Source organism: Aythya ferina (assembly GCF_964211825.1).
Source record: "Aythya ferina genome assembly, chromosome: 38".
Lineage (NCBI taxonomy): Eukaryota > Metazoa > Chordata > Aves > Anseriformes > Anatidae > Aythya > Aythya ferina.
This window is the reverse complement of record NC_140335.1, coordinates 37,984-48,772: the sequence shown is the minus strand read 5'-3', so window position 1 is coordinate 48,772 and position 10,789 is coordinate 37,984. Positions and strand designations below refer to the sequence as shown.

Here is a 10,789-nt window from a genome sequence, read left to right as displayed (position 1 = left end):
GCACCCATGGGACCCAAGGTGAGACCCGTGGGACCCACAGCTGGCCCGGGGACAGCGCCTGGGGGGAGCACCCATGGGTGCCACAGGACATGAGGTGAGACCCATGGGTGCCATGGGACACGTGGGAAACACAGAGCACCCATGGGTGCCACAGGACACACGCAGCACCCATGGGTGCCAGGGGACACGTGGTGACACCCATGGGACCCCCAGCACCCACGGTGTGACCCCAAGTGACCCCTGGGACCCATGGGGGGGACCCCTGGCAACCCCCAGTGACCCCTGGGACCCCCAGTGACCCCCAGTGACCCCAAGTGACCCCCAGTGACCCCCAGTGACCTCAAGTGACCCCCAGTGACCCCCAATGACCCCAAGTGACCCCAAGTGACCTCAAGTGACCCCCAATGACCTCAAGTGACCCCCGGTGACCCCCAGTAACCCCAAGTGACCCCCAGCCGCCCCACACCCACCCCCAACACCCCCCCAGCCCCCCCCCAATTCCCCCTGGCCCCCCTCCCACCCCCCACACCCCCCCCACACCCCCCCCACCCCCCCCAACACCTCCCCCTCCCCCCCCACCCCCCCGCCCCTCCCCCCCCCTCACCCTCTCCCTGTTGGCTCTGAGCAGGGAGACGTTGGCGGTGGGGAAGGAGCAGAGCTCAGCGCCACGAGGGGTGCAGTCGGTCCTGGGGGGGGGGGCACAGCTCACACCACGCCCCCCACGACCCCCCCACACCCCATGACCCCCCCATGGCCCCCCATGGCCCCAAGCCCCCCCATGACCCCCCCATTCCCCCCCCACCCCCCATATCTCCCCCCCTTCTTCCCCACCCCCTCCCCACATCCCCCATATCCCCCCCCTTACCCCCTCCCCTCCCCCCCCATGTCCCCCCCCGCCCCCCCATTTCCCCTCATTCCCCCCCCTTACACCCTTGTCCCCCTCCCCCCACACACACACCCCCACACCCTCCCCTCCCCCCCCATGTCCCCCCTCACCCCCCATCCCCCCCAGACCCCCATTTCCCCCCACCCCTTCCCCAACCCCCATTGCCCCCCACCCCCTCTCACCCCCCCATGTCCCCCCCCACCCCTCCATTTCCCCCCATTCCCCTCCCTCACCCCCCACCCCCTCCCCACTCCCACACCCCCCCACACCCTCCCCTCCCCCCCATGCCCCCCATATCCCCCCCCTCCCCCCCCATATCCCCCTCCCACCCCTCCCATGTCCCCCCTACACCCCCCCCACACCCCCCACACCCCCCCCCTCCCCCCCCATATCCCCCCATGTCCCCCCCCATGTCCCCCCTAGACCCCCCCCTCCCCCCCTATATCCCCCTCCCACCCCCCCATTCCCCCCCATATCCCCCCTTTTCCCCCCATTCCCCCCCATACCCCCCCCATATGCCCCTCCCCCCACACACACACCCCCCACACCCCCCCCACACCCCTCCACACCCCCCCTCCCCCCCCATATCCCCCCCTCCCCCCCCATATCCCCCTCCCACCCCCCCCATATCCCCCCTACACCCCCCCACCCCCACCCCACACCCCCCCAACCCCCCCACACCCCCCCCCAATTCCCCCCCCCCCACCTGAAGCTGTAGTGCACGGGGGCGACGAAGCAGGCGGCGGGCATGTAGGCGTAGTAGAAGCTGCCGTAGAGGAAGACGGAGCCCCACAGCAGCAGCAGCCCCGCGCTCAGCCCCACGGCTCCCCGCAGCGCCGCCCGACGCAGCCCCAGCCCCACGGCGGCCGCCGCCTCCCGGACCCACGGCACCAGTGGGGCCGGGCCCCCCGGCGGGGGTCCCGAGGTCCAGGCCCCGCTGTGGGGCGGCCCCATGGGAGCTGGGGGGCAGAAAGGGGTGGTGGGGTTATGGGGTGCCCCATAGATGCATCCTGCCCCATAGATGTGTTCTGCCCCATAGCACTATAGGGAGCTTGGATCCTGCCCCATAGATTTGTCCTGCCCCATAGATGTGTTCTGCCCCATAACACTATAAGGAACTTGGATCCTGCCCCATAGATCAGTCCTGCCCCATAGATGCGCCCTGCCCCATAGATGAGTTCTGCCCCATAGCATTATAGGGAGCTTGGATCCTGCCCCATAGCTGTGTCCTGCCCCATAGATGTGTCGTGCCCCATAGCAATATATGGAGCCCAGATCCTGCCCCATAGCTGCATCCTGCCCCATAGATGTGCCCTGCCCCACAGCAGCAGCAGCCCCGCGCTCAGCCCCACGGCTCCCCGCAGCGCCGCCCGGCGCAGCCCCAGCCCCACGGCGGCCGCCGCCTCCCGGACCCACGGCACCAGTGGGGCCGGGCCCCCCGGCGGGGGTCCCGAGGTCCAGGCCCCGCTGTGGGGCGGCCCCATGGGAGCTGAGAAGAAAAAGGGGTGGTGAGGTTATGGGGTGCCCCATAGATGTGTTCTGCCCCATAGCAATGTTTGGAGCCTGGGTCCTGCCCCATAGATGCATCCTGCCCCATAGATGTGCCCTGCCCCATAGCAATGTTGGGAGCCTGGATCCTGCCCCATAGCTCCGTCCTGCCCCATAGCAATCTTGGGAGCCCAGGTCCTGCCCCATAACTGCGTCCTGCCCCATAGATGAGTTCTGCCCCATAGCATTATAGGGAGCTTGGATCCTGCCCCATAGCTGTGTCCTGCCCCATAGATGTGTCCTGCCCCACAGCAGCAGCAGCCCCGCGCTCAGCCCCACGGCTCCCCGCAGCGCCGCCCGGCGCAGCCCCAGCCCCACGGCGGCCGCCGCCTCCCGGACCCACGGCACCAGTGGGGCCGGGCCCCCCGGGGGGGGTCCCGAGGTCCAGGCCCCGCTGTGGGGTGGCCCCATGGGAGCTGGGGGAGAAATGGGGGAAGAAAGGGGTGGTGAGGTTGGGGGGTGCCCCATAGATGTGTCCTGCCCCATAGCAGGGTGGGGAGTCCAGATCCTGCCCCATAGATGTGCCCTGCCCCATAGATGAGTTCTGCCCCATAGCACTCTAGGGAGCTTGGGTCCTGCCCCATAGATGCATCCTGCCCCATAGATGCGTCCTGCCCCATAGATGCGTCCTGCCCCATAGATGTGTCCTGCCCCATAGATGTGTCCTGCCCCATAGCAATCTTGGGAGCCCAGGTCCTGCCCCATAACTCCGTCCTGCCCCATAGATGTGCCCTGCCCCATAGCACTCTAGGGAGCTTGGGTCCTGCCCCATAGATGCGTCCTGCCCCATAGATGCGCCCTGCCCCATAGATGTGTTCTGCCCCATAGCAAAATATGGAGCCCAGATCCGGCCCCATAGCTGCATCCTGCCCCATAGATGTGCCCTGCCCCACAGCAGCAGCAGCCCCGCGCTCAGCCCCACGGCTCCCCGCAGCGCCGCCCGGCGCAGCCCCAGCCCCACGGCGGCCGCCGCCTCCCGGACCCACGGCACCAGTGGGGCCGGGCCCCCCGGGGGGGGTCCCGAGGTCCAGGCCCCGCTGTGGGGCGGCCCCATGGGAGCTGAGGATAAAAAGGGTGGTGAGGTTGGGGGGTGCCCCATAGATGTGTCCTGCCCCACAGTGGGGTAGGGAGTCTGGATCCTGCCCCATAGATCAGTCCTGCCCCATAGATGAGTCCTGCCCCATAGATGTGTTCTGCCCCATAGCACTACAAGGAGCTCAGATCCTGCCCCATAACTGCGTCCTGCCCCATAGCAATATATGGAGCCCAGATCCTGCCCCATAACTCCATCCTGCCCCATAGATGTGTCCTGCCCCATAGATGTGTCCTGCCCCATAGCACTACAAGGAGCTCGGATCCTGCCCCATAGATGCGTCCTGCCCCATAGCACTATGGGGAGCCTGGATTCTGCCCCATAACTGCGTCCTGCCCCATAGATGTGCCCTGCCCCATAGATGAGTTCTGCCCCATAGCACTATATGGAGCCCAGATCCTGCCCCATAGCCGTGCCCTGCCCCATAGCGCTATGGGGACCCCAGCCCCAGCCCCAGCCCCACGGCGGCCGCCGCCTCCCGGACCCACAGCACCAGTGGGGCCGGGCCCCCCGGGGGGGGTCCCGAGGTCCAGGCCCCGCTGTGGGGCAGCCCCATGGGAGCTGGGGGAGAAATGGGGGAAAGGGTCAGGAGGTTGGGGGGCAGGGTCCTGCCCCATAGCGCTATGGGGCAGCCCCAGGCCCTGCCCCACACCCATTCCCTGCCCCCCCAGGCCCTCTCCTCGCTATGGGGCAACCCCACAGCCACCCCCTGCCCCACGGCGCTATGGGGCAATCCCAGGCCCTGCCCCACCCAGCCCCACACCTCCCCCGTGCCCCATAGCGCTATGGGGCAGCCCCACACCCAGCCCCACACCCAGCCCCTGCCCCCCTAGGCCCCCCCTCGCTATGGGGCAGCCCGCCCATGCCCCCCCCTTTCTATGGGGCAGCCCCACACCCAACCCTACACCCAGTCCCTGCCCCCCCAGGTCCCCCCCTCGCTATGGGGCAGCCCCACACACCCCCATACACCCCACGGCGCTATGGGGCAGCCGCACACCTCTCCCCCGGCCCCCCCCTTTCTATAGGGCTGCCCCACACCCCCGCACACCCCACAGTGCTATGGGGCAGCCCCAGGCCCTACCCCACACCCAGAGAGCCCCACCCCATAGAACCCCGCCCCATAGCGCCATGGGGCAGCCCCACACCCAGCCCTGCCCCCCAGGCCCCCCCTTCGCTATGGGGCAGCCCCACAACCCCCCAACACCCCACAGCGCTATGGGGCAGCCCCACATCGAGCCCCACACCCAGCCCCAGGCCTCCCAGGCCCCCCCCCTCGCTATGGGGCAGCCCCACACCTCCCCCCTGCCTCACGACGCTATGGGGCAGCCCCAGGCCCTGCCCCACACCCATAGAGCCCCACCCCATAGAACCAGGCCCCCTTCGCTATGGGGCAGCCCCACACCTCCCCCCCTGCCCCATAGCGCTATGGGGCAGCGCCAGCCCCTGCCCCACACCCATTCCCTGCCCCCCCAGGCCTTCCCCTCGCTATGGGGCAGCCCCACAACCCCCCAGCACCCCACGGCGCTATGGGGCTGCCCCACACCGAGCCCCACACCCAACCCCTGCCTCCCCAGGCCCCCCCCTTGCTATGGGGCAGCCCCACACCTCCCCCCCCTGCCCCATAGCGCTATGGGGCAGCCCCAAACCCCCTCCCAGGCTCCCCCTTGCTATGGGGCAGCCCCACACCTCCCCCCCCTGCCCCATAGCGCTATGGGGCAGCCCCCCACCCCCCCCCACCCCCCACCCCCCCCCATATCTATGGGGCAGCCCCACACCCCCCACTTCCCCCACCCCCACCCCCCACCCCCCCCGCTATGGGGCAGCCCCCCAAGTGTGGGGCGCGCCGGCCCCGCCCCCTCCCGCCCCTCAAGGCCCCGCCCCCGCCCCCCTCAAGCCCCGCCCCCTCCCCCCCCCCCCTTTAGGCCCCGCCCCCTCACCGGCCGCCGTTCGCCTCCCGCTGCCTCGCGCGGCGCCGGGCGCTGGCCCCGCCCCTTCCGCCTCGAGGCCCCGCCCACTGCGGGAAAAGAACCGGGGGCGTGGCTACGCGTAACCACGCCCCGTTTAGGCCACACCCACTCCCTTAGGCCACGCCCCCGGCCACGCCCCGAGCGCTGCGGAGCCGCCGGCACCGGGAGCAGGTGGGGGGGGGGGGGGGGGGCAAAAAGGGGGGGGCAAAAAAAATGGGGGGGGGAGGGGGGGGGAGGGGGGGGGAGGGGAACCCCCGGGGGGGGGGGGCACCCCCCGGCCCTTCCCCCCCCGTGGGGTTTTTTTTTTTGGGGGGGGGGGGACATTAAAAAGGGGGGGGGAGGGGCTTTTTTTTTGGGGGGGGGGGGCAAAAGAGCCCCCCCCGGGGGTGTTTTTTTGGGGGGGGGGGGGGCAAAAAGGGGGGGGGGGAGCCCCAGAGCCCCCCCCCCCGGGGGTATTTTTTGGGGGGGGGGGGCATAAGGGGGGAATTTGGGGGGGGGCAGCCCCTAAGGGGCCCCCCCCGGGGTGTTTTTATTTTGGGGGGGGTCTCTATGGGGGGGGGGGAGCCCCAAAGAGCCCCCCCCGGGGTATTTTCGGGGGGGGGGGCCATAAAGGGGGGTATTGGGGGGGGGGCAGCCCCAAAGACCCCCCCCCGGGGTTTTTTTTTGGGGGGGGGGGCGATGCCGGGCCCCCCCCATGGGGTGATTTTGACCCCTCCCATTCCAGGGACCCCCCCCCAATATTTTTTTTGGGCCCCCCCCATTATTTTTTTAGAGGGGGGGGGGCACCTCCCACCCCCCCCACCCCCCCCATTTCCCCCCCCCATCCCCATTTTGGGTCCATTTTCAGCGAATTATTGTCCCCCCACCCCCCTGTTTTTTTTGGGGGGGGTCCCAAATTTCACCCTGTGATTTTTTGGGCCCCCCCCCTCCCAAAAAGGCCCCCCCCGGACCCCGATGAAGGGCGACCCCCCCCCCAGCAGCACCCTGAGCATCGGGCAGGCGCGGAAGCTGGTGGAGCAGCTCAAGATCGAGGCCAGCATGGGCAGGATCAAGGTGGGGGGGGAATTTGGGGGGGGGAATGGGGGGGGTTGGGGGGGGGAATGGGGGGGATTGGGGGGGGTTGGGGGGGGATTTGGGGGGGTGGGGGGGGATTGGGGGGGGTTGGGGGGGGATTTGGGGGGGGGGGGTTTGGGGGGGAAATGGGGGGGGGAATGGGGGGGTTGGGGGGGGAATGGGGGGGGTGGGGGGGGTTGGGGGGGAGAGAAGGGGGGTGGGGGGGCAGGATCGAGGTGGGGGGGGAAATTTGGGGGGGGATTTTGGGGGGGGTAATTGGCGGATGGGGGGGGAATGGGGGGGGTGAGGGGGGGTTGGGGGGGAATGGAGGGGGTAATTGGGGGATGGGGGGGGATTTGGGGGGGTGGGGGGGAATTGGGGGGGTTGGGGGGGATTTGGGGGGGGTTGGGGGAGAATCAAGGTGGGGGGGGAAATTTGGGGGGGGGAAATTTGGGGGAGTGGGGGGGATGGGGGGTAGATTTGGGGGGGTTTGGGGGGGATTGGGGGGGGTGGAGGGGGTCCTGGGGGGAGTTGGGGGGGTGTAGAGGGGGGTTGGGGGGGGAGAAGGGGGGTGGGGAGGCAGGATCAAGGTGGGGGGGGAATTTGGGAGGGGGGAATTGGGGGGTATTTGGGGGGGTATTGGGGGGTGCGGGGGGGTTGGGGGGGAATTGGGGGGGGATTTGGGGGGGTTGGGGGGGAAATGGGGGGGTTGGGGGGTGAGAGAGGGGGGGTGGGGGGGCAGGATCAAGGTGGGGGGGGAAATTTGGGGGGGAGGGAAAATGGGGGGGGGGAAATTTGGGGGGGGCATTTTGAGGGGGGTGGGGGGGTGTAGGGGGGAGTTGAGGGGGGAATGGGGGGGTTGGGGGGGATGGGGGGGGAATTGGGGGGGTTGGGGGAGGGATTGGGGGGGTAATTGGGGTGGGGGGGGGTGTTGGGGGGGTGTAGGGGGGGTGTAGGGGGGTTGGGGGGGGTTTGGGGGGTATTTGGGGGGGGTGGGGGGGCAATTGGTGGGGTATTGGGGGGGGTTGGGGGGGTATGGGGGGGAATTGGGGGGGTAATTGGGGGATGGGGGGGATTTGGGGGGGTTTGGGGGGTATTGGGGGGGAAATTGGGGGGGGTTGGGGGGGTATTTGGGGGGTGGGGGGCAGCTGGGGGGGCATTGGGGGGGATTTAGGGGAGATTTGGGGGGGGTTGGGGGGCATTAGGGGGGGTAGTAGGGGGGATTGAGGGGGTGGGGGGGGATTTGGGGGGGATTTGGGGGGGATTTGGGGGGGAATGGGGGGGTAATTGGGGGGTAGGGGGCAGTTGGGGGGGGATTTAGGGGGTTGGGGGGGCAATGGGGGATACTGGGGTTTACTGGGGGGGTCACTGGGATGTACTGGGAGGCACTGGGAAGTACTGGGATGTACTGGGAGTTACTGGGGGGGGTCACTGGGGGATACTGGGATATACTGGGATGTACTGGGATGTACTGGGAGGCACTGGGGGGGCACTTGGGGGGCACTTGTGGGGCAGGGGGATCCTGGGAGTTACTGGGGGGGTCACTGGGATGTACTGGAAGGTACTGGGAGTTACTGGGGGGGGTCACTGGGGGATACTGGAATGTACTGGGAGGCACTGGGATGTACTGGGAGTTACTGGGAGGCGCTGGGCGTGACAGGGCCATGCCCCAGGTGTCGAAGGAGATACTGGGAGGCACTGGGATGTACTGGGATGTACTGGGAGTTACTGGGGGGGGCCACTGGGGGATACTGGGATGTACTGGGAGTTACTGGGATGTACTGGGAGGCACTGGGAGTTACTGGGAGGCACTGGGCGTGACAGAGCCTTGCCCCAGGTGTCAAAGGGGATACTGGGAGGCACTGGGATGTACTGGGATGTACTGGGAGTTACTGGGGGGGGTCACTGGGGGATACTGGGATGTACTGGGATGTACTGGGAGGCACTGGGAGGCACTGGGAGTGACGGGGCCGTGCAGGTGTCGAAGGCGGCGGCGGAGCTGCTGTCGTACTGCGACGCCCACGCGTGCGAGGACCCCCTCATCACCCCCGTGCCCACCTCCGAGAACCCCTTCCGCGAGAAGAAGTTCTTCTGCGCCCTGCTCTGAGCCCCACACTTGGGGGGCAGCCCCATAGCGGGGGGCGCGACCCACATATGGGGGTCCTGACCCACACTTGGGGGGCTCTGACCCGTAATTGGGGGTCCTGACCCCATATTTTGAGGTCCTGACCCACACTTGGGGGGCTCTGACCCACACTTGGGGGGCTCTGACCCATAATTGGGGGTCCCTGACCCATAATTGGGGGTCCTGACCCACACTTGGGGGTCCCCACCCCACACTTGGGGGTCCTGACCCACACTTGGGGGGCTGAACCACACTTGGGGGGTGAATCAGATCTGGGGGGTGACCCACACTTGGGGGGCAGCCCCATAGCGGGGGTCCCGACCCACATATGGGGGGCTCTGACCCACATCTGGGGGTCCTGACCCCATATTTTGGGGTCCTGACCCACACTTGGGGGGCTCTGACCCACACTTGGGGGTCCCGACCCACATATGGGGGGCCCGGACCCACATCTGGGGGTCCTGACCCACACTTGGGGGGCTCTGACCCGTAATTGGGGGTCCTGACCCCATATTTTGAGGTCCTGACCCACACTTGGGGGGCCCTGACCCACACTTGGGGGTCCTGACCCACACTTAGGGGTCCCCACCCCACACTTGGGGGGCTCTGACCCATAATTGGGGTCCCTGACCCACACTTGGGGGTCCTGAACCACACTTGGGGGGTGAATCAGACCTGGGGGGTGACCCACACTTGGGGGGCTGCCCCATAGCGGGGGTCCCGACCCCATATTTTGGGGTCCTGACCCACACTTGGGGGTCCCCACCCCACATCTAGGGGGCCCTGACCCATAATTGGGGGTCCCGACCCACACTTGGGGGTCCCAACCCACACTTGGGGGTCCTGACCTATATTTAGGGGTCCTGACCTATACTTAGGGGTCCTGACCCACACTTGGGGGCCTGCCCCACATTTGTGGGTCCCCCCCCATATTTTGGGGTCCCCTCCCCACACTTAAAGGTCCCACCCCACATCTGGGGGTCCTGCCCCACACTTGGGGGGCTGACCCACGCATGGGGGGCTGCCCAACATTTGCAGGGTCCCCCCCCCATATTTTGGGGCCCCCTCCCCACACTTGAAGGTCCCACCCCACACTTGGGGGTCCCAACCCCACACTTAGGGGTCCTGCCCCACACTTGGGGGTCCCACCCCACACTTGGGGGTCCCCACCCCACATTTTGGGATCCCCACCCCACACTTGGGGGTCGCGCCCCACCGAGCCGTGCCCCCTCCCCCCCCCAATGTTATGGGGGTGTTATGGGGGGGGGGGCAGGGCTATGGGGCAGAGCTATGGGGCAGGCTATGGGGCGCCCCCCCCCCCCAGCCCCATAGCGGCACAAATAAAGGGTCTGGCACCGAGCGGCCTCCGTGTGGGTCTGGGGGGGCCCCGATGTTCCCCCCACCCCCCCCTTTCGGCCCCATAGCGCCCCACGGAGCCCCCCCTCGGCCCCATAAGTCTGGGACCCCCCCCCCGGGACCCCATATGGCATCTGGGGGGGGGCTATGGGGTGATGTGGGGCGCTATGGGGCGATGGGGGGGGCAATGGGGGGGCTTGGGGGGCGCTATGGGGCAATGGGGGGGGATTTGGGGGGCGCTATGGGGTGATGTGGGGCGCTATGGGGGGAGATGTGGGGCGCTATGGGGCCGAAAGGGGGGGATGTGGGGCGCTATGGGGTGGTTTGGGGGGGATGTGGGGCGATGTGGGGCGGTTTGGGGGGGATGTGGGGCGATGTGGGGCGCTATGGGGCGGTTTGGGGGGGATGTGGGGCGCTATGGGGCGATGTGGGGGGCAATGGGGGGGTTTGGGGGTGCTATGGGGTGATGTGGGGCGCTATGGGGGGAGATGTGGGGCGCTATGGGGCAATGGGGGGGCAATGGGGGGCGATGTGGGGCGCTATGGGGCGCGCTATGGGGCGCTATGGGGCAGAGGGAGGTTTATGGGGGGGGGGGGGGCAGCCCCACTGGGGGGTCCCTATGGGGTCCCCCTCACCCCCAGACCCTTTATAGGGTCCCCTATAGGGTCCCCTATGGCCCCAAACCCTTTTTGGGGGTCTTTGTGGGGTCCCCCTTGCCCCCAGACCCTTTATGGGGTCCCCCTATGGGGTCTGCCACAGCC

At 68.5% G+C, this 10,789-nt stretch overlaps 2 protein-coding genes and 1 long non-coding RNA gene across 3 annotated transcripts in view; 2 read left to right on the top strand and 1 right to left on the bottom strand.

The window, feature by feature from the left end:
• Window positions 1-1,865, bottom strand: part of BSCL2 (BSCL2 lipid droplet biogenesis associated, seipin) — a 10,848-nt gene extending 8,983 nt beyond the window's left edge. The window contains exons 1-2 of the mRNA XM_084502305.1: window positions 1,593-1,865; window positions 605-686 (exon numbers count right to left, since the gene is read on the bottom strand). Coding sequence (XP_084358431.1) covers window positions 605-686; window positions 1,593-1,840 — 330 coding nt within the window. The 5' untranslated portion in view covers window positions 1,841-1,865. The remainder of the gene's footprint in view (window positions 1-604; window positions 687-1,592) is intronic.
• Window positions 1,866-5,635: 3,770 nt separating this feature from the next.
• On the top strand, window positions 5,636-8,663 carry GNG3 (G protein subunit gamma 3). The gene is made up of 3 exons (XM_084502306.1): window positions 5,636-5,666; window positions 6,434-6,547; window positions 8,526-8,663. The coding sequence occupies exons 2-3, from the start codon at window positions 6,449-6,451 to the stop codon at window positions 8,652-8,654; spliced, it is 228 nt and encodes a 75-aa protein (XP_084358432.1). The 5' UTR covers window positions 5,636-5,666; window positions 6,434-6,448; the 3' UTR covers window positions 8,655-8,663.
• Window positions 8,664-9,214: 551 nt separating this feature from the next.
• LOC311426138 lies at window positions 9,215-10,031 on the top strand. Its single transcript, XR_014686602.1, has 2 exons — window positions 9,215-9,294; window positions 9,450-10,031. It is a non-coding gene; the product is annotated as an uncharacterized lncRNA (long non-coding RNA).
• Window positions 10,032-10,789: the final 758 nt, after the last annotated feature.